The sequence below is a fragment of the Elephantulus edwardii genome, unplaced genomic scaffold, assembly GCF_000299155.1.
Source record: "Elephantulus edwardii isolate Elephantulus edwardi_28Jun2011 unplaced genomic scaffold, EleEdw1.0 scaffold00146, whole genome shotgun sequence".
Lineage (NCBI taxonomy): Eukaryota > Metazoa > Chordata > Mammalia > Macroscelidea > Macroscelididae > Elephantulus > Elephantulus edwardii.
The window spans coordinates 6,863,308-6,887,532 of record NW_006399896.1 but is presented as its reverse complement, the minus strand read 5'-3'; the positions used below and the strand labels follow the sequence as shown (position 1 = coordinate 6,887,532).

The window sequence follows — 24,225 nt, the reverse complement described above, 5'->3', positions numbered from 1 at the left end:
CAGCAGCAAATGTGGATGTCTTCTTGGAGCTGCACCAGACCCAGCTCTTCTTGTATTCTTTGCTTTCAGCTATGATCCATCTGATATCAGCAATGAGTCCTTGATACTGCAGCCTCTTCTAAAGCCAGGTTGAACTTGTGGTAGTTCTGTCAATATACTGCTCTAGTTGTTTTTGAATGATCTCCAACAATATTTTGCTTGCAAGAGATATTGATAGTTTCCACATTCTGTTGGATCAGCTTTATTGGGAATAGAGACAAATATGGGTCTCTTCCAGTCAGTTGGCCAGGTAGTGGTCTCCAAAATTTCCTGCCATAAACTGGAGAGCATTTTCATGGCTGCATCTGTTAGTAGAAACATGTCAGTTGGTATCCATGAACTCCCAGGGCCTTATTTTTTGATAATGCCTTCGGTGCTACTTAAACTTCATTATCATTGGCTCTTGTTCATGATACTTCCTGAAAATTTCCAGTTATCAACTAATTCTTTTTGGTACTGTGATTGTGTGTATTCTGTCTTCTTTGGACGCTTCTTGAACTATTCAAGATGCCCCTAGCATCTCTCACCTAACAACAACAAACCAAAAAATATTACATCACTCATCATAAAACCGAACTATCTTAGTTTACTTTGCCAGCGAAAAAGAAGTAAATCCTCAGTAAGATGATCAACACAGTAATTCTAACACTGAGCTTCAGAGTCACTGAGTCACAGAGTTGATTAGAGGACACCTAACAACAACGGAAAAGGTTTGCCTTGAGCAAAACCTTTTCCAAAAACCTATCTAAAACAGCACAAGTCCATGGCTACCATTTAGTTCTGACAGATTTCCCTGAAGGAACCTCCATCAAGTTCCTGTGGCGTAAACTTTTCTCCTGAGGACTGGTTTAAATTGCTGGTCTTTCAGCTGGTAGTCCCACATGTAATACACTCTGCCACCAGAATGCCAACTATCCACATGAGATCAAAATCACACTGGCAGCTAGAACAACTAGCATTTATGTAAATGAGGGAAAGTGAACTCAAATATTAGAACTCAAGAGAATGTTGCCACTAAATTGTACATGTATAAGCTGTTGAATTTGGGTGTTTTGCTGTTTATTATAAAAAATGTAAAATCTTGTTGTTAGAGGTCGTTGAGTCAAGTAGGACCGAGAGTAATCCTATGAATCACGTATCTGCACCCTGTCCTATCCTGTGCCATCCTCACCATCTGACACACTAGAGCCCATTACTGCAGTCACTGAATTAATCCGGTGGAGTGTCTTCCTCTTTCACCAACCATTCAGCTTTCCAAGCATCATGTCCCTCTCCAAGGAATGGCCTCTCCTAGCAAAACGTCCAAAGTATGAGATGAACCTTCATCAACTTTGCCTCCAAGGAGCATACTGGCTGCACATTCTCCAAGATACCTGCTTGTTCTTTTGGCAGTCTATGGGATATTCAGTACTATTCTCCAACACCAGTTAAAAGACATTAGTTCTCCTTTGGTCATCTTTATTCATTGTCCAGCTCTCAGATGCATAAGTGACTGAAAAGACCATTGCCTGGATCAGGTGCACCTTAGTTCTCAAAATTACTCCATTACTCCTTAGTAATTTGGAGGTCTCTGACTACACTTTCCCAGTACAATACATCTCCTAATTCCGAATCTCCTGACTGCCAGTACCAAATGTTGATTAGGGATTTAAGCATGATGAAGTTGACAGTTTCAGCATTTTCTCAATCTATAATCAGGATGTTGTCTATCCCAGTGGTGAGGTTTTCTTGATGCTGAGATGTAATCCATATTGAAGACTGGATCTTTGATCTCCTGCAGCAATTGTTTCATCCTCCTCATTTTCAGCAAGATTGTGTCACCTGTAAATCTTAGGAAGAAAAGTTCTTGATAGTCCAGCCTTTTCCTAGAGCTGCTGCCCTAAATCCAGCCTTCCGAAGGGTGAGAAAAAGAAATGTCTTCTTTGAAGACACTCACTTGTAGTATGTCTTAACCATACAAAGAACCCAAGACAGCTTATCAGAATTTCAAACTCCATCTTTTGGCTGAGAAACCTCACTCAGAACTGTCTTTAAAACATGTGTGATGACCTAAACCCTTTGCATTGGATTAATTCCAACACATAACAACTCTACAGGACAAAGCAGAACTGCCTCACAGTCCACAAAGAGCAGCCAAGCACTTCACTGCCTTTGCTGGGGCTGTGTGACAGGCCACCCTATTCGTTACAGCACAGCCTGTGATGGTGCAACAGTGGGAAGGACCTGAGTGCCTGACCCTGAGGTACTGTCCTTATGTGCTTGTGGAAACAAGACACACCAATATCTGCAACAGATGGAGAATAATGGGAGGTGAAGAACAGTTCACCATGTTGAGAAAATAGTAAAACCTTTACCTATTTGCTTTGAGTTAGTCACTCCAGAAACAGCACTGAGCCAGGACTTTTCAAGGTTCCTGTCCTGTGGAAAGGAGTAGTACGGGTGAGATCAGAAGGGAGTATAAACCACCCTCCCAGAATGCTGCCTAGGGACTCTTCCCCATGTTTGTGCAGTTCAGTCCTCTGCTTAGCACCCACACTTAAGGCAGAACACAATGGCCTGGCTTCACTTTCCAGCCCTGGCTGCCCAGCATGGTCTCCTTCCCTTGGGCTGCTGGGGCCTTGGTTGAGTGTGTGAGCTGTTGCTTTGGTGATGGTAGAGTGGTGACAGGCCATGATGAAAAGGGGGAGGTATCTCACCTCTGGACCACTAAGTTGGGTGCCAAGCCCTTTCTGGGGTCTGAGGGTAGTGGGCCTCAGAAGTGCCAGTGACCAGTCAAGGTGGCAGAGTGAAGAGTTGTATGCCTGCAGCCTGAGGAGCATGGGGCATGTGTGACCAAGCTACAAGGCCCACAAGGCAGAGACAGCTTTCAGCTCGAGGGGGCTGTGCAGGAATTTGACTACCTTCCAGAACAGCAGTAGGCCTCTGGGTACGTATGTGTCCAGGGTGACATGGAGTTGGGCATGGGTTGGGGCCAGCAGAGTCCAATCCTCATGGGGATCCCCAATTCTGGCTGCACAGCTGACCAAAATCCTACCTTTTCAAGCTGACCAGATATAAAGGCTTCTCTGGGGTAACTCCTGTTAGCCCCTTTCCACCTGTCAAAGTTGATGGTTTATTTCTATTAAAAGTCAAGAATTTCCCTCCAACTCAAGTGAATCTGGAGAGTTTGGTAAAAATCTCTCACAAGGTTGTTACCACACACAACGGTGGTAAAGAATGCACTGGGGACTGGTGAGTTATGGCTTGCCTGGTGGCAGTGAGTGTGGATTGGGTTTTCAGCATCCTCTCAAATAGATTCCCCTTGGGTCATTAAAAAAGAAAAAAAATGCAGGCAGAGAGAAATACCTCACCCCAGAGGCTGTAGATTTCCAGAACTTGTGCTTGAAACCCCTAAACTCTTATTAGCTCATGCTGAACCAATGTTTAACCCAAGCTTTCAGGGAGCTGAGGGAGAAAAAAACCCAAATTCTCCCTGGTGGTGCTAGGGAAGACCAGGATGAGCTTCCCATGGTGGCCACAGCCCCAAGGCACTGGTACCTGCTTTAGCTTTTGCAGGAGGTCAAGTAGGGGACTCTGGATAATGCCTGAGCATGGGAAGGGTCCACATAAAATCCCACTCTGTATTATCAGCACTGGTCCTCTAAGCAGCACCAGGGCTGCCTGATTCTCAGAAGTATGAGGCTAGTGGGGACTGGTGTGCCCACATAGCCCCGAGGAGAAACCAAAACACCAAAGCTGCTGCCATTGCCGCCATTGGTGGCTGATGCAAGTTTTATTGAGACAATATACAAACAGGCCATGGAGAACAAGGGTATGAATGCCAGGACCAGTAACGCAAAATGGAATACAAAAATAAAAAGGCACTAATCTGTTAAGAAAAGACACTCAATGTGTTCTAAGAATATAAGTCATTTAATACTGTTAATTTTATAGCACAAAATAAAACAAGCTATGATCCCAAAAAATAATTTTAACAGCGTAACACAGAAAATATTATTGCCTGAAGTTCACAATCTTTTCAGTTACAGGTCAGAAGTTTCGTGGTGGTATTTGAGAGCACACAGTGAAGACCGTCTCGGAAGCAAGGCCACTGTCCCTCCTGCAGACATCGGTCCCGTCCATGGAACCGGCTGCCTCCACAAGCGCCATGTTCACAACCACAGCAGTGATGCCAGACACAGGCTTCCAGTGTCAGTGGGTGGACATGGAGGCCCATCTCAGCAGCACCCACTGAAAGCATTAGTCTAAGGTCTTGTGTTAAAAAACCAATTGAAAGTTCACGCATTTGAACAGGTTAATGAACAGAGTATTAAAGGACTAAATCATAAACACCTGGCACAAAAACACATCCCTTTTCAAACAGTTGTTCATGTTCCTCTGAGCAAACATGAGGGCCGAGGGCAGAGGGCAGGGTCAGGGCCTCTGGTCAGCCTTGCCTGTAAACAGCTGTGCAGGGAGGCTGGCATGCCGGTGCTTGTGCTCCGGAGGGTGCTGTCCTCCCCACTGGTCAGCTGTCTAGCCACAAACCCAGAACGGTTGATATCATGGAGACCTAGGCTGTCACATGGCCTCGTCCGTGGGTTCTTCTCAGGCCAAGTGGGTACACACAGCTCAGTAGCAACCAGGATGAATCCTGGTTGATAGGTCCTTCGCAGAGTAAACAAGTTTGGATTCAAACTGTCAATGCCCTTTAGGATGGAATTCATTTATTTCCCAAATAAAAAAAAAAGTCTCAGTGAAAGTAAACAATCAGCCAAATATATTTGGATGACACAAAGCAGAGCAGAGTATATATTATTGTGAGCTGTTGGGACGGGGATGCCCGTGGATGGTGGTAGACACCCAGGGCTGGACTGGCACTGTTCTGTGAAGCAGGCAGGGGCAGTGGGAGATCTAATGACAACGAAGACAGTGGTGCCGCTCTTGAGGTCTGAGTGTATAAAAGATAACCTCCTGGTCTGCACAAACCCCAACCAGGTTCCAATCTAAAGTTACAAATTTTGGCACATTATCACAACATTCAGAACTCTGGTCACAGGGAGAGTCCAATAGTCTGGTCATTTTGGACTGACCCTGGGTTTATTGAGGGAAGGGGAGGCCTGACTCTGACGGGCTCTGCTCAAGGTGAGCTTCGTAGACAATACCAGAAGAAGCCTTGCTTTCTCAAGTGGCTGTTCTTTATTGTGCACTTGAGCCAAGGTCAAAATCAAAAGATGTTGAGCTCCTCTGCTCAACTGGTCTTTAAAAAGCTTCAGTTTGGGGCCTCTCCAACCAAGGCAACACCTTCGGTACAACTCCAGAGCTAAGAGGGGCAAAGCTGAACCCATTCAGCATGGTTTTTGCCTGAAGATGGGCTGAGCTCAGAGCAGATGATACTTCCAGGTATTGTAGACAGGCAATGCCAGAATGGGAGTGGAGGAAGGGGCTGACTGCTAAGCACCCTCCAGGAAATCTAGGCTAACATGATCGTATCTTTCTCAGCATCACTGACTGTGTTACAGAACACTTCCAAGATTCTTTAATGCGGTAAAGAGAAAATGGCTGCTTGGTGGTTCCATCACCAGAATCCATTTCAAAATCCTCCAGCCATGGCTACAGCAGACGCTCAGTAAATGGTCATCTCTCAGTCTGTCTGGCTCTGAGCTGATGCTTGTCTGGACTAGAGGACAGAGTCCAGAGCAGAGTGGGCTACAGGGTTCCAGGCCCCTAAGCCTGCTCTGCACAGGAGACAAGGGTATGGACACCATCTGTTTGTTAAGTCTGTCTGAGCTTGACACCAAATTAGTGAATGGTTAACAGCAAACTGGCAAATGGTTTGCTCTGGTTACCCAAATAATCCAACATGAACTGTGCTAACATTCATAGCTTGCTTTTTGTTGCTTAATCACATAGTGGGTGATTACTTAATCACATCTCTGATGAGCTGGGCCTGGCTGTGAGGGCCGGATCCCAGGGAGCGGAATTTAATGCAATGATTCTTTGAAACAACCTCACTTTCAAGAGGAATTTAAAGTCCTATTAAAAAAGAATTCACTGGAAAGGTTGGATAAAAACTACCTTTCTGTCACAAGCTCTTCTGTCACTGGTAAGGTAAGCAAAGGTCTCCCCATTAACCCTCACATGCTTTCTGGGACAAGGTGATCTAAAAGACGGCACACACACCTTGGCACACCATGAGTACCGCAACGCCAAAGCACAAGGGTCCTGCTTCAGGCCCACTCTTCATCTCACAGAGCTAAGATGCTTCATTCGAGAAGCTGAAAGGCATGTGTCATTCCTTGCAAGATCACAAATATCCAACCTGCTACTTAGAAGCCTGTTCACAACACACAAGCCTAATTAATGAAGTCTTCCAAAACCAAACCAAACCAAACCAATCCAAATGCCAGATCTTGGGGAAGTTCCGGGTAAAACCATCTTCTTTTTGTCACTTTCACTGTTCACCACAAGAAAAAGATGGTGGCTGAGCTCCTGATTTAATAAACTGCAAGCTTCCCCTGATGAATGAGTGAGGTAACAGTATAAACTGGGTAGCAGGAGAAGGAAGCTCCCTTCCTCAGCCACATCTCTTCACTTGTGTGCTTCCACCAGGATAATCAGTTTGTGATCGGAAAGAACTCTAAAATCGGCTATCTGCTGACAATATGACTATGATACAATGCTGGAGGCAGCCTGCTGTGTGCATTCCAGATGTGTGTGAGACGCTCGTGTGGTGATGCTGTAGCACTGGCCCATGAGAGCGTGCGTTTCCACGCTGAGGAGACGATGGCAGGCAGAACATGAAGCAGCACGTACATGGGGCAGCAATCACTCATTTTCGTCTGGATTTTGAGGATCGATGATTTTGACATGTGTGAAGGGGAAGAGGCCTTTGCGCCCGTTCACCTCACCTTCCCACTGGCCGTTTATATTCATCCTTGTGACTTTCACAATATCACCAACCTGCAGAGACAGGAAAAGAGGACAGTGTTCAGCACACTAATGAAGAAAGTTTACATTAAATCACTGGTCCTGGTGTTAAAGCACCTGGAAACTGCCTGTTTTTGGTGCTGAACTTAAAGTCAAGCTCAACAAGGACATTGAATATGGAGATGGGAAGGAAGCCTGGCTCAATCCTTAGCCAGTGAAGGGCAGGAACATCAGGAGAAGCGGTGTAAAGCATGTATTTCCCACCCTCTCACCCCTTTCTTATTAGCTACAGAGAGACATTTGACTTCTATGGTGGTGTTGCTAGGTGCTATTGGGTATGACCTCAGAATCTCTGACACACTCAATCCCATTGCTGCAGTCACTATGTCAACCCACCTACTTGATGATCTTCCTCTCCTACACTTCCCCTCCACCTTTCCAAGCATGATGTCCCTCTCCAAGGAATAAGCTCTTCTAGCAACATGCCAAAGTATGCGAGATGAAGCTTCAACGTCCTTGCCATCCAAGGAGTACTCTGGCTCATCTTCTCCAAGATAGGTTGATTCTTTTGGCAGTCCATTCAGTACTCACTACAGTTCAAAGGCAAGGTTTTTTCCTACTGTCATCCTTAGTCACTGTCCAGCTCTCGGCAGCATGGCAACTGACTGAAAAGACCATGATCTGAATCACATGCACCTTAGTTCTCAAACTAACATCACTGCTCTTCAGTTTTGACTTTTACTAATTGGTTCAAGTTACACAAAAAAGTTTATTTTGGGGGGGAGGATCTGCCCGCTCAAATCTAAATGGGAGGATGGAGGACCTCCTTCACACTCTGCACTGTCTCTAAGAAGCATAGCTTCTCCAAGGTCTATCATTCCACTTCTGTGGGTACCTGCTGGGAGAAGTGGCCTGGTTATAAGCATCTTTTAGGGTTAATGTAAAACTGCAGGATGGGAAAAACTGTATCCACTATTCTAGAAGACAGACCCTATGACTAACTTGCTCATTAAGGGAAAGATACATTTAAGCAGGTATTTAATTTTGGAAGTAGTTCCCAACCAAACTGTCTGAGACCTACAACGCTTTAGAGGGTTATGTAGTTGTTACAAGTCTAAAAACTGTCTGACTGAAGTTTTTATTTTAAAATACAATTTTATAAAGTTAAAAATACATGATAGCCACTGACACATCAATAGGTAAGTCCCAACTAAGCTGCTGTTTCATGCAGACTTTCTTTGAAGTAACATGTCTTTTGGCATGTGTCTAACTGAAGACTACTCTCAAAATGACAAGGTATAAGGCTATGTCAAACCATGTAACAGAGTTAGATAAATGAGATGCTGCAGCCGAACTCAAGAATGCTGCCTGTCATTTATAGTGCTAGTCCCAATTTTCTCTGACCTTTTATGATGTTTTCCCAGTCACGTCATCAAGTAACATTTTATCATATACTGACATTTTATGTACCAGTCATTTGGAAAAGTCTTAGGTTAATGCTACTGATCTAGCAGGTTGATTGACTGCAGAGGGAAACCAAGAATATAAGAGGTTCTAAGACATCTTCTGAATCTCTGAAGCACAGCGGTGGGCTATAAGGCCTGCTGCTGCCAGCCAGAGTGCAGAGGGCCCAGGGCTCTCAGTGTTCTGTGAAAGCAGTATGAATGATATATTGTTCAGTAACTTTTGAACACTTCTGGAGAATGAGAACAAACATGGATCTCCTACAGTAAGCCAAAAGAACTGTCCCTTAAATTTTTTGGTATGACGAGTGAGCATGCAGTGACTGCATGTGTTTGGTTAAACACCATCAATTGGAATTCCAACAGTTCCCGGGGCCTTGTTTTTTAACAATGCCTACACTGCTCATCTTTTATTATTTCCTCAAATGGTTAAGTATCAATTCTTTCTGGTATAGTGACTATATTCCTTCTATTTTCTTTTGGTGCTTCCTGAATCAGTCAATATTTTACCCATAAGAGTTCTTCAGTATTGCATCTAAATGTGCTTTCTTCTGTTTTAGTTTCTGGTAACCTAGTGGTAAGAAACTGTGCTGCAATCCCAAAGGCACATGGTTCTAGTCCACCAGCTGTTCTGCAGAAGGATGGAAAATTTCCTTCCCACATGATTTACTGCCTCTGAAAAGTTGCCAGAGGTTTAGCTGTCAGTCAGTTCTGACTTGATAGCACGTACCAGCAACAACAGCCGCAGCAGCAGCATTATCTTCTACTTCGAAACTGTCCTTGAATCAAATTCCTAAAACCAGATGTGAAAGATAGTGATGCAATGTCAAAAAAGGAAGGATGGAGGTCATACCAAGTCAAATCCCTGGAAGGGAGCTGGAAATGACCCTGTGGGCAGCCATACACCAATGCACCTGGTCCACATACCCAACGTATTCCCTTAAGTGCATAGGAGCTCAATGGCATGACTTACAATAATAGTAAGGAGGGGGTCCCGCAGTTCAAAGAGCAGATAGAGTGCAGCCTCACAGGTGCCCAATCCAACGACTACTGGGCAAGTGCTACCACTTTCAACTCTACTAATATGTCATCCTGTGCTGCCAGTGAAGCCTCAGCCCAAGCTCCATGGACTGGCAAACTTAGTTCCTCCCCCAGGACCCCTAACCACAAGCCAGGCTCCACGGGTCCAGAAGCCCATTGCCTATTTCCTGGTCCTGCAGCTACTGTTTCGCTGCCGACATGTCTGATTATCTCCTGCCATTTCACCAGGCCATCAGAGAGCCTTGTTCCTGGGTATAGGAGATTCAGTGCAGTGGTCCGCAGGGCATTGATCGTGGCTCCTCTTTCCCAATGGTAGTGAGACTCCCTTTCTACCTCTGGGATGACTTAAAAATAGCATACTGAGAGGGAAAACCTGACTCATATCCTCATTAGGGTTGCATACACCTTATTTCCAAGGTTTCATTTACTTTATTTACATCATTGAGTTATCTAATCCTCTTGATGGGCCACAAGCTCCTAACAATTGCATACCCATGGCTCCCACCAGTCCTTGATAGGAGTTATAGTAACTGTCAACACAAGGGCTGTGTAAAGTAATTCCCTGCATGGTAATGAGACCCACCATCATCGTGCATATCAATTATAGCTCATTTAGCCAGAGGAAAGGAAGGATGATCCCTGAAAGATCAGAAAACACAACTACTGAAATCTAGGCTTGCTTTGTGGACAGTTTCACTCCATAACAAGTAAAAGTAGTACAGATACTGCTAATGTGAATTTACTTGTAATCAATAAATCAAGTTCAATGGATGAAGCTGAATCAGAAGAACCCAGACCAGTCAGTGGTGGAAGGTGCACCAAGGGGCCTTAGGATGGATAAAATAATAGATTCAATCCAACCATCAGAAGTTCCAAAACTGGGAGAAGAACATTAAAGAAGAGAAACCTGATGGGAGCAAGGAACAAGCATCTTAAGGATGTCCTTATTTTGGTAAGGTTAGGTGTCTACGTGCTGACTGATATGCCAGCAAGCAGGAATCAACCCAACACTGGCTGCTGGAGTCTGAGTTGGTTCAGCTGAATCTTCTGTCATAGAGGAATCACTCCACAAGACATTAGCCTCTTGATTTTCATCAAAAGACGGAAAACAGCAATAACTATAAAATGTAAACATTCACTGCCATTCATTCACAAGACTCATAGCTGGCCCTCCACTGGGTTTCTGAATACAGTGTCACTATACCAAAAGAATTGCTTGACATGGAACCATTTCAGGAAGACGCGTATGATCAAGAACCAATGGGAATGAAGTAAGAAGTTCAAGCTGAACTGAAGGCATTCGTAAAAAAATAATGGCCCAGGAATTGACAGGATACTAATTTACATGATTCAACAAGCAAATGTGCAAGACATCAGCGCAGCTTGAGGGTCCCTGCAGCGACAGTTTTCTAATGATTCCAGCTAGAGGGAGGGCGGGATGGCAGAGATGCAGGGTTGATGGTCCTGGTTGCCTAACGTCCGGAGGGCTGCTGCTCCGGGATTCAGTTGCTTCTTTGCAAGTGCGGACTAGAAAGGCCTCTTGGAAGCAGGACTTCTGAACCACAAAGATGGCTGGGAGGCTTTGGTGCAAAGTCACTTTTGCTGGCTATAAACGAGGTCTCCGGAACCAGAGGGAGCACACAGCTCTTCTTAAAATTGAAGGTGTTTATGTCCGAGATGAAACAGAATTCTATTTAGGCAAGAGATGTGCTTATGTTTACAAAGCAAAAAACAATACGGTGACTCCTGGTGGCAAACCCAATAAAACCAGAGTAATCTGGGGAAAGGTAACTCGTGCGCGCGGAAACAGTGGCATGGCTCGGGCCAAATTTCGGAACAACCTTCCTGCTAAGGCCATCGGACACAGAATCCGTGTAATGCTGTATCCCTCGAGGATTTAAACTTATTGAAAAGCAAATAAAATTATGGATTTGTTAAAAAAAAAAAACCAACAAGCAAATGTGTCCATGAAGGTGTTACCAGTCTGCCAAGAAATTCCTAAGACTGCTCTCTGGATGAGATCCATTATTTATACCCATTCCCCCACACAGTGATCATGGAGAATTTAGAAATTAATGGCAATAGCATTACTATCACATGTAATAAAATCTAAAAGACTGTCCCAAAATGGCCAGAACAGTGTATCAACACTGCCAGAAATTCAAGCTGGAATTAGAAGAGGCTGTGACACAAAGGGTATCACTCCTGATGTCAGACAGATCTTGGCTGAAAGCAGAATACCAGAAGGATGTCTACCTGTATTTTACGGACTATGCAAAGGTATAAATTATGGCTAACTTAGAGAAGAATGGGGAATCCCAGAACACTTAATTGTGCTCATGTGATCTATACCTAATCTAAGAATCTATTGTCTATAAACAGAATGGAACACTGCACGATTCACAAACAAGAAAGGTATGAAAGAGGGCTGCATCTTTTCTCCATAGCAATTCAGTTTGTATACTAAGCAAATAATTTGGGAAGCTAGACTATATAAAAAAGAATGTGACAGAATTTGAGGAAGACTCATCAATAACTTGTTATGTAGATGACACAATCTTGCTTGCTGACAGTGATGAGGATTTTAAACACTTGCTGCAGAAGATTAAAGACTATACTTTCAATATAGATTACTTATCATCAAGAAAACAAAAATCCTCACTACCGCACCAATAGGCATAAGAAATGGAGAAAAAGATTGAAATTGTCAATGATTTTCATCTTCCTTAGATCCACAGCCAACATCCTCGCTCCCCAGCAATTAAGAAATCAAAAGATGAGTTGACTGGGAAAATCTGCTGTTAGGGACTTCTCCAAAAGGGATTTCAGTTCAGAGACTAAGGGTCACCAGACCCAAGCCATGGCTTTTTTAATTATTTGCTATGCATCCAAAAGTTGAACAATAAGTATGACAGAAGTTGAATCAATGCCTTTGAGTTTTAGTGTTGGAGAAGAGTACTGAATATCTCATGGTCTGCCAAGAGAACAATTATGTCTTGGAGGAGTGCAACCAGATTGCTCCTTAGAGACAGGACTGGTAAAACTTGGTCTGACTTGTTTTTCTCCACCCTTCCTAGCATCATGTCCTTTTCCATGGAATAGCCCCTCCTAGTAACAAGCCCAAAGTATGTAAGGCAAAATCTCATCATTCTTGCCTCCACAGAGCACTCTGGCTGTACTCTCTCCAAGACATCCCTTTGTTCTTTTGGCCATCTATGGGATGTTCAGTGCTCTTCTCCAACATCATAGCTCAAAGGCGTCAATTCAAGTCTTCTGTCATCCTTATTCACTGTCCAGCTCTCAGATGCATAGCAGGTGATCATAAAGACTATGGTCTGAATCAGTTTATCCTCAAACTGTATCAATATTCCTAAGTAATTTGGAGAGGTTCCTAGAACTGCATATTTTCCCAGTGCAATGTGTCTCCTATTTCCTGACTTCTGGTACTAAGACTGTTAATTGTGGCTCCAAGTAAGATGAAGTTATTGACAATTTCAATCTTTTCTCCATCTGTCATGATGTTGCTTATCAGTCTGGTAGGAATCTTTGTTATTCTTGACATTGACATGCAATCCATATTGAAGGCTGTATTCCTTGATCTTCTGCAACAAGTGTTTCAAAGCCCCCCTCATTTTCAGTAAACAAGTTTGTGTCACCTGCATAATGCAGGTTTACTGATGAGTCTCCCTCCAATCCTGATGCCATGTTCCTCTTCAGAGTCCAGCTTCCTGAATAATTTGAACAGCATACAGATTGAATAGGGATGAAAGAGGACACAACCTTGATACACTCTCTTCTTAATTTTTAGTCATTCAGCATTCCCCTGCTTTGTTCGTACATAGCCTCCTGGTCCAGCTATATGTTTTGCATGAGCATAATTAAGTGCTTTGAGACTCCCATTTGTCTCAATGTCAGCCACAACTTCTGATGATCACACAGTGAAATGCCTTTGCATAGTCAATAAAGCACATTCTTCTGATATTCTCTATTTTCAGCCAGGATCCATCTGATGTCAGCAATGATGTCCTTGGTGCCATGGCTTTTTCTAAATTATGCTTGCACTTCTGGCAATTCCCTATCTTTGTGCTGTTCCAGCCATTTCCCCCCCCCCCATGATCTTCAGCAGTATTTTGCTTTCATGTATTGTTTGATAGTTTCCACATTTAGCTGGATCACCTTTCTTAGGAATGGGAACAAATATGGACCTCTTCCAATCCATAGCCCAGACAGCTGTCCTCCAGATTTCCTGGCATAGACTGGTGAGCATATCCAAGGGTACATCTGTTAATTGAAACAAGTCAATCAGTATCCCATCAATTCCTGGGGCTTTAATTTTTGGAGTATATTTTTAGGAAGAGTGAATCCTTGGAAAAAGAATCATGCTTGGAAAGGTGGCGGGTAAGAGAAAGAAGACCCTTAAAAAGATAGATTGACAATAACTGTAACAATGGGCTCAAGAATCTGAGAAATGATGAAGGTGGCACCAGACAGGGCAAGGTTCAGATCCACTGTTCACAGGGTCACTCACCATGAGTCGCTGTCCACTAACTGGCACCTAACAGTAACAACAAAAATCACATGGAAGAAGATGGTCCACCTTTCTCCTGTGGAGCTGCTGGTAGGGCCAAACTACAGTCTTATAGTCAGCAATGCAACGCAACTAGGCCAACAGAACTCCCATGTGCAAAAAAGGTGAGCTTGAAATCAAACCTGGACACACTGCTGGCAGTAAATAGTTGGGTTTGGTTCACCACCACCCCCAATTCATTCATTCTTGCACTTTTCTCCCCTAGTAAATAGTTTTTAAGTACTCGGATTGGGACGTGGAATATGTGGGAGCAGTGTGGGCTGCTCACCAGGAATAAGTCATGCCAGGTCTGTCTCATTATTCCTTTTTGCCACAAGACATAAGTCAGGAGAGACTGCAGAAGATTTTGGGATAAGGACCTGATGGTATTTGTTTCAAATTTGCAGTTAACATGAAACAGAGTAATCAATATCCTAAAAGACATCATCAGGAAATCAAAGACTTAGATATAAATAAAACACTAATTTAAACTATGAATAATATCTTACCAATAATGGTTTATCAGCTGTTAACAACTTGCCACATTCATACAAAATACTGGTGAGGAGAGAAATCTATGGGAATGCTATTTTTTTAGTGTGTAATTTTCTCATATTGAGACACTATTGAAAGCAAAATGCATTATAAAGATAGTTCTACTAACTGGCCTAAGACATGATTAAAATGTGTTTTTCTTCTTTATTTAAATCCGTTCTATCTCAAATTGCTTTAGGCCTCACTTGCAGTCTGAAAAAATTGTTATTTTTCCTCACAGTATTTTTTATACTGCCTTAGATTTTCACAGAAACTTCTCCTACCCTAAAACATGCCACCAGGGGGCTTTCTTAATCTATACCATGAAGGAATATGCTGAACTGAAGCTCCACTGGACAGACACAATAAACATACATGGGAGTGTACACCCAGGATTAAGTATGTGCTATTCAGTAAGGGCTAAAAAATTGGTTTTCCTTTTCCCAGGCAGGACTGTATTCAGGAATAAAATGAATGACAATGTCATTAAAAGGAGAATGAAGAATATACACGGAATCCTTTAAAAATAAATCTGAAGAACTATGAAGTGCCTGGAAACTTCAGAATCTCCATCATTGGTGAGAAACTGGCTGGTTCCACATCTCAAATGAAAGCAACGATAATGGTTACGCTTCTCAGCCGTTTTGGGAGAGGGTGACAGCCCGCTTCTACTGCCTCTCGCTTGCCAACATGTCCAGTTCTCTCCTTTACTCAGAAGTGTTACTTTTGCTCACATCATCTCTTCCCTCTGACAATTCCTTTCCCCATTTCATGCAGTTAACTTACTCATTATCTCTATTTGCTTGTATGGTCTCAAGACCACCACTTTCTTTCACTCGATGACAAACTCTTTAATGGCAGGAATTGACAAGGAGCACCCACAGGTTGGATGCATAAATGGATGAATAACAAACAAACATCAACTGTCAGAGCCAGGCTGCCTTTAATTTAGACTGGGAGGATGGGAGATTTTTTCCCTACGATCAATAAGTCAGGACTTGAATACAAGCCCAGGACTGTTTCCGAACTATGCTGTGTCACAAGACACAGCTCAGATCACATGTTTTATGACATCACAACCTTTGCCCCAACACGCAATAGCTCCTTCTGGTCAAGGACCCACTTTTGGAAAGGGGTACCTGATTTCCCTCAACCTGAAAAAATTCTTATAGGATGCAACCTGTTTCCTAAGGCCCTCCCAGTCCCAATCAATGTACAGGATGCCAGGAACAAAGGAAGTTGTAGGGTCACTCACCATGATGCATAACCATATTCAGTAACCTTGTAAAGGTACTAATGGTTCTCCCTCAAATTAACATCATCATCTCATTGGCGTGGAGTCAGAACCAACTCACAGATGACCCTGTGACTGGACTTCTGAGGCTGTAAACGGCTCAGGAGACTGCCCATCTTTCTCATGCAAAGATCTGAACCGACAGAGGAACTGCCTTTGGGTTAGCAGTGCAATGTTATACGGACTACATCACTTCTCCCTCAAACTGTTAGGTGCTGTCAAGTTGACTAGGACTCACAATGACCCTATGATCAGCAGATCTGAACCCAGCCCTGTCCTGCAGCACCCTCACCATTGTCTCACAGTCACCGTGTCAATCCACCTTGTTGAAGATCTTCCTTTCTTTCCTGGACCCTCCACCTCCCCCAGAACATCATCTTCCAAGGACCATCCTGAAAACATGCTCAAAGTATATGAGACTTAACACTTCTTGGGGATGAGCCAGAGAGAAATAGGGCTCAATACTGACCTATTTTACACTATCCTACCTTCACATACAGGAATGGCTTTTAGACAATTACATCTTATAAGGGAAAAGGAAAGAAAAATCACAACAAAACACCTGCCAATTCCAAGGAATAAAGTTCATATGAATCATCATCATTCCACATAATAATATCAAGAGGCTTTGTTCCTGGCACATTTTGTTCTACTTACCTCATCTTTTCTCATTTTAATTATAGTACTTTTCCTGGTAACCTACTTGCAAACGTCTCAACAGAAAGAGTTGCTTTAACAAGATCACACAGGCATCATTATTTCACGTTTTAGAACATAGATAATTATGCAATAGTCAAAGCCCATCCACACACGCACAAAATGACAAAAACAAGAAAGGACAATGTGACTGTAAGCTACTTCTTGCTTCTCCCAAGCTTCTTTTATTTTCCCAAAGATAATTTTATTAATATATGGTTGGTGGGAGTGTAAAATGGTGCAACCCCTGTGGAAAGCAGTATGGCGCTTTCTCAAAAAGTTGCAAATAGAGATACCATTTGACCCAGCAATTCCACTACTGGGAATAGACCCTGAAGAGACCATAGCTGACATCCAAGCAGATATATGTACACCCATGTTTATTGCAGTTTTGTTCACAATAGCAAGGAGTTGGAAACAACCTAAGTGCCCATCAACAAACGAATGGCTAGAGAAGCTGTGGTATATTCGCACAATGGAATACTATGCTGCATTAAAAAACAAGGAACTCATGCAATATTATTAAAAATGGTTGACTCTGGAGAACATTATGCCGAGTGAAATATCCCAGTCACAAAGGGACAAATATTACATGATGCCACTGTTGTAGAATGGGACTGTCCTTGGGGTTGGGGAGAGACTGAGTAAGATGGGTTCAATGATGTGTGCTGCACTGAGGCGGAGGAGGGAGGGAACTGTTTAAAAGAGATATATAACTGGGTGTTTCTGTCATCACAGGAGTCTACAGCGAGGGCTGCATGGTGGAGGGGACCTGGGGGGGGGGAGTTGTGGAACAATGAAAGAATCTTTTCTTTTACTTTTCCATAATTTTTGACTCATGTACTTATAACTTGTTAGTCAAATTTGTGTCTTCTAGGTTGCAACACCCCCATGATACATCTTCAAGGATATGAACATGTATGGCCAAGCACAATCAATAAGAGTGCATCTAAATTCCAAAATCAATCTCCATAATAGTCTATGTGTTTCCTACTGCCAAAGGGGCCCTTTAGAGTAGTGAGAGAAGATCTTCACCCTGAAACCCACAGCGTCCCTTTTCAGCAGGAAGTAGCTAAGAGAATACGCCATCCCCTTTTCCTTATGACTCAGGGTGAAGTCTCTCTCAGGGAGGAGTGATAGGGAATGGCAAAGGACACACTGACAAAGAAGATTAATCAGAACTGGCTTTGACAAGCACTGTGGCATTTGGACAAGAACAAACTGGGAGGAGGGTAGAGAGAATGGTGCGGCGGTGAATGAATGGAAACCCAAAATCTCTGTAAATGTTTATGAAAATTAATAAAATATAATTATAGAAAAAAAATAAAAAAAATATATGGTGATGCAGTACATATGAACTGATCTTTGTACCACCTCAACCAAGATGAAGCAGATAAAGCTGTATTGTACACAAGTGTAGGTCACCCTGAGCTTCAACCAAAGGCTGAAAATAATTCACCAAAACCAAAATCAACCACAAATAAAAACAATATTCATCTTTAAAAAGTGACCCATTACCAAGACACGCATCCAATTAACTTTGTAATGCTTGAATACTGAATTGTTTATCCCTGAAATGGGCCAAACTTGCTTTGGCTTTTAAAGCTTAATGAAAAAAAACAAAACAAAACACAAAAACCAAAAACCAAACAACCCACAACACACCTTCTTAATGGAAATATCTCTTATTGTCACATTCTGGATAATTCAAGTTTTTCTTTCTGTATTATTTTTTACCATCTTAAATACATCAACCTAACTGGCTAAGCTTCATTAGTTACAGTCGTTACAGTGTTAAGACCAAAGATTTTCTCTTTAAAAAAATTACATTTGAATACAATGAAGAATGAAAAAAACCAAAATCTTAAAAAGTCAAATGCCAATCTGGAAAAGCACTTTACCCTGACTTAAAGCCGTACTTTGGGAAATGTTACTAAAGATTTCATTAAATTAGTAAAATTAACACCTTTATTTTCAGTTTTGATGCATAATAAATGTTCCAATATGAATTTAACATCTGATAAAGCAGACTTGGGAAAAGTTTTTTACAAAAACTTATGCCTTTCAATCCTTGAGAAGCACTAAGCAAAGCCTCTGATGTGGCTTGGACAGCTGGGAGCACTCTGAAATGTAAAAGACCGAGAGTGGTAACAGGCAAGTAGGCCTCCCAGGTACCCCTAAAATCCTCCTACAGGATTCCTTTTCATGACTTCTAAATCCAGGGACCACAGGACAAGGATTTCTAAAATGGACCATTTATTAATCAACTGTAATTAATGCAGTAAAAAAACCCACATGTATATGAATGATCCCACGAGAACCATGGTTTGTAAACTTTCAGACCAACAAAAGCTGCATCACACTGTAGAGGCAGAGGTTTCAGTGGAGTGGCTCAGCAAAGGTGAAAACTATACTCCCGATATAGCTGGGAGCCTCAAAGCCTCAAGATTCTCACCAACGTCCTTACTCTCAATGGCCAGTCAATTACCGAACACAAGTAGGTCTTGTCGGCTCCTCAACCCTGAGCTGACAGACGGGCCTCACAGGTTGAAATTGGTATGTAAACTGGCAAGTACTGGGACCTAAGAGGACACACTAGGTACACGGCAGATCTGTGTTCAGTGAGGGGGGCTAGAATTCTGACTTAGCAGTGTGTCCGTTTCCTCTGGTTGTGTTCCTCTTCTTCCAATGCAGCTGTTGTGTACTCTCAAATCGGAACCGATTCAGAGTTGACCCTCCAGCAGGTTTACAGAGGCTGTAAATTGAATGGGAAGACACTGCCCATCTTTCTGCCATGGAGCAACTGGTGGATTCAAACTGCATGCCTCTGGGTTGGCAGAATCATCTGCTCCTGATCTGTCTGGCTTCAGCATACCTAACAACCTCAGGACCTCATCATGGACCAGGAGAAAGCAGGGCGGAAACACACAATGAGGAAAATCCTGGGATTCTTTTTCTAGGGATGTAATACATAGTGCAAATAAAATGCCTCAATGAGGGGGGATAAAACCAACCAACTTTACTTTTCATATCCTTCTATGCCACTTTCTCTCTTTGGGTCATCACTGCCTAGGTTTCTATTTGGTCCTTATGGTCTTAATCCAATGTTTCCTCAAAATTAAACTCAATTTGCTCACCAATGGGTTCATGAACCTTATCTTCAGGAAGGGACTGTATTTCAGCAAGCCAAGGCAACAGGCTAACTTTTCAAAGAGTCTCTCTTTTTTTTAATAATCAAAACCAGTATACGTTTAATTTGAAGAAAATTATTTGGAGATTAAAACATTTAAATTCTCTTTACACTATTAAAATTTCACAATAAGCAAGGTCTGAGGTATTTTAAACTTACTTCTCTGCCTTGGTGAAGAGAATATTCAAGCCATTTATGAATCCTTTTCTTTGTTAAGGTGTCACAATGTTAGAAATCTGAAACTTTGTGTTTGTAAGTGTCTGAACACTTATTTCCCCTCAGCACTCCACCCATCTTTATTTGAGGGGAAACCACCCCCAAGTACTGTCTGACTGATCTATGAGGCTTTGGGTGGAGAGTGCATTTTGAAGCCAACAAAAATCAAGGCTTAAGAAATTCTATGACAAAAAGATGATGTGAACACGGCACTGTAAGAGCCCCCCAAAATTACCTTTATTCTCATGAAAGTAACCTTAAATGAGAGGCCATTATATTGTAGAAATGAAGTAAAACTAAAAAAACAAATGGCGAATATCCCCCCAAACCACTTTTACCTCCAATGCCAAGGCGGTCTTGTCATAGGCACAGGGCACTCTTTTCTGGATTGCTTTTGCAAAGACAGGTCCGTTTTGTGTGGATGGCAAAGGGTTAAGGGTGGCCCCAGGAGCACTGGAGCCAGCAGGGAGGGGAGCTGTTGTCTGAGGTTGTGCATAGGCGTGGGCAGGTTCCGGGATGCCATAACTGTTGGAATTCCTGTTCCCATGTTTCCCATGAGGGGAGGACCTCACGAGCTTTTCCACATAAGGGACTGGGATCATGCCAACCCGGCCGTCCTTGTTCCGGGCACTCCACCACTGTTCTTCAGGCTTCTCCAGGATCACCAGGATCTCACCCTTTTTGAAGGGCAAGTCTTCAGCATCATTCCCAGTAAAGTCATACAGAGTCCGTACATACTCCATGTTTTCTTCTGCTGGAGGAAGGCTGGGTGCTGACATAGATGCCATCAGTGGGCTTGGATACCTTAAAGGAGAGAGATAAAAGGCCTTCTAAGAAAGAAATTTTACTCTATTCCAATCAATAAATTCTTTTCCTCTACAATGAATGAGTTCTATTTCAGCTGTCATATTTATTATACTCTGTAACATTAAAAAACCCCACAAATTAGTACTAAGACTCTTTTCAAGTGACATGTCAAGTTCATTCATATACTTCTCCACTGCTGTTTTACAAGAATCTTTTAATTCAATTAACTTGCTGCATTCCTTAGGACCCTGTCACTAGACACTGCACACCCTTGCTCCCAGACCTAATCCATGGCTTAGAGACTGCACACTTCCCCCAGGAGCAGAGAGACAAATATGGGAATCTCCCACTGACCATGCATGAAGACTGCTGAGCAGACCATGACAAAGCTCTCTGGCTTGTGCCTATCAACATAGGAAAACCAGAGGAGGTCTCATCAACTTCCCAAGTGAAAAAAATCCTCCCCCCAAAACAAAACAAAAAAACCCCGCAAACAAACCCAAATCACCTACAAACAAGTAGACTCATCTGATCAACAAGCCAAAGCCACCTGGAAGTTCTAAGCAGCACTTTGCTGGGTTCACAACAGGAACTCCCAGAGCCAGTGAGAAAGACAGTCCCCACTCTACCACAATGCAATGCTCCTTCTGCAAAAAGAAATCTCTTTACTTAGAGAATGTTCTGAGAAGTTACTTCTACCAAGCTTTGTTATCTGGACACCTATTTACCAGGGAGATTCCAACTCAAGGTTTTCTTTTGTGTGTGTGTGTGTTTTGTTGTTTTGTTTGTTTGTTTGTTTTTTTAAATTTATTTTATTTCATTATTTTTTGTGTGTACCGTCAAATCAGATCTGACTGATATAGGAGGAGATTGTTCCTCCTCCAGCAGAGCATCTGGTGGATTCGAACCGTGCATCTCTGAGATTGCAGTTGCAGCTTCTTGCCACTAGGCCACCAGAGTTCGCCTCAAGGTTTTCTAATGAGAGTCAGAACAGAGCTGTGTTCCACAGGGTTTTGCCAGGCCTTCTTTTGAGGAAACTCACCAATCTTCCATCAGCTGTGGACACAGACTACTTCCATCCCCAGGAATGAGTAGAAACTTCTGTTAGGGTATATACCCAAAAGATTTGAAAGGTGGGTGTCTAACAAATACATACCTAACAAACTGCGTATTTGTATCTTCATAATATACAAAAGACTGAAAGAAGTCCAATTCCATCAACAGATAAATATATTTTGTTAAATCTTACTAGGGCCTGAATTTCAGGGAGCTCTGGTGACCTAGTGCTAAAAAGCTGCAGTGTAAACCCAAAGATGGGCAATCTCTTCCTATGCAGTGCTGTTTCTGTTGTTAGGTGTCATAAAGTACAACTAACAGTAATCTTGTGAACAATGGATCTGAACCTTGTCCTACCACCTGTACCATCCTCATCATCTCTGACATACTTGGACCTACAGCTACAGTCATTGTGTCAACCCATCTTGTTGATGGTCTTCCTCTCTTCTGCTGACCTTCTACCTTTCCAAGGATGATGTCCCTTTTCCAAGGAATGGCCCCACCTAACAACATACCCAAAGTATATGACACAAGACTTTGCCATCCTTGCTTCTAAGGAACACCCTGGTTGTACTTTCTCTAAGATATCTATTCTTTTGGGATATTCAGTGTTCTAAATAGTCAGTGGAGTTTCAAAGGCAGTTAATCACACCCATCCTTCTCCCTTAGAGTGACCAGTGGATTTGAACTGCATGCCTTTGGGACTGCAGTGCAGCTTCGCACGACAGGGCCACCAGAGCCTCTCTAGAGGTGGGTTGTTGTTTGTTGTTATGTGCCCTCGAGTCCTTTCCCGACTCATAGCGACCCTATGCACAACAGCCCTAAACCCTGCTCTAACCACAATGCCTCTGACACACCCATCCCGATTACCCCAGTCACTGAATGGATCCATCTCATAGAGGGTCTTCCCCTCCTGCGCTGTCCCTCCACCCTCCCAAGCATGATGTCCCTCTCCAAGGACCCGTCCCTCCTGGCAACATGTCCAAAGTATGTCAGACGAAGCCCCAGAATCCTTGCCTCCAAGGAGTAGCTTGGTTTAATCCTCTCCAAGATGAATCTGTTTGTTTTCCTGGCAGTCCATGGTACATTCAGTACCCTTCTCCAGCACCACAGCTCAAAAGCATCCACTCTCCTTCTGTCCTCCCTAGTCATTGTCCAACTCTCTGACGCATAACAAGCGATTGCAAAGACCATGGCCTGTATCAGGCGCACCTTAGTCTCCAGAGAGACACTGTTGCTCCTGAGTACCTTTGAGGTGGGTAGGAGGGAGAAAAACAAACCAACCAACCCCTATTGCTTAAGGTAGACTGTTTTCTATTTTAAAGATAAAAAAAATTTAGAAATATAGTGGTAATGATTACATAATACGAATGTAGTTAGTATCACTGAATTATACACATGAAAATGGTTAAACTGGCAAATATTTATCAGTTGCATCACAATTTAAAAGCCCAAACATGTGACTACTTTTTAGGTCCTACAAATTGTTACACTGCTTCCCCCAAGTCTTCATAATATGGAAAAACTCGTAATAATTATTGCCATTTAGTTCAAACTAACTGACCTTCCAGCAGATTTTTCATTAGAGTGCTCTATTGACTATGCAAAGGCATTGAACAGTGTGTATCATAATAAGTTATGGCTAACACCAAGAAGAATGAACAACTCAGAACACTTGATTGTGCTCATACAAAACCTATACTTAGACCATGAGGCTGCTATCCAAACAGAACATGGAACACTGTATGGTTTAAAATCAAGAAAGGTGCGTATTAGAGCTGTATTCAACTATGCTGAGCCTATCACTCAAGAAGCTGGACTTTATGAAAAAGAATCAGGATTGGAGGAAGACTCATAAACAAACCGTGTTATGCAGATGACATTGCTTGCTGAAAGCGAGGACTTAAAATGCTTGAGGCAAAAGAGCAAAGACTACACCTTTCAATAAGGCTTATATATCAACATCAAGAAAGTAAAATCTTTACCACTGGGCCAATAGGCAATATTATGATAAATGGAGAAAAGAGTGAAACTAGCAACAACTTCATCTTACTTGCACCCACAATCAACACCCTTGGTACCAGTAGTTGGGAAAGGTATGTCATTGGAAAAGTCGGCTGTTAAGGACCTCTTCAAAGTACTAAGGAGCAATGATATCCATTTACAGACATCCACCAGATTTAAGCCATGGTCTTTTCAATTACTTGCAATGCATCTGACAGCTAGAAAATGAAATAGATGACAGAAGAAAAAGAATCTATGGCTTTGAGTTTTGGTGTTGAAGAGAAATGACTATCCCCTGGGCTGCCAAAAGAAAAGATGTCCTGGAGAAGGTATAGCCAGAGTGTTCCTTTGTGGCAAGGACAGCAAAATTTTGTCTCATACTTTGGCATGTTAACAGAGGACATTCCTT

The 24,225-nt window shown here is 42.7% G+C and overlaps 1 protein-coding gene across 1 annotated transcript in view; it reads right to left on the bottom strand.

The window, feature by feature from the left end:
* Nucleotides 1-6,846: 6,846 nt before the first annotated feature.
* The window catches only part of CRKL (v-crk avian sarcoma virus CT10 oncogene homolog-like), a 30,242-nt gene continuing 12,863 nt past the window's right edge, over nt 6,847-24,225 (bottom strand). The window contains exons 2-3 of the mRNA XM_006894565.1: nt 20,288-20,753; nt 6,847-6,981 (exon numbers count right to left, since the gene is read on the bottom strand). Of these exons, the coding sequence (XP_006894627.1) occupies nt 6,847-6,981; nt 20,288-20,753 (601 nt within the window). The remainder of the gene's footprint in view (nt 6,982-20,287; nt 20,754-24,225) is intronic.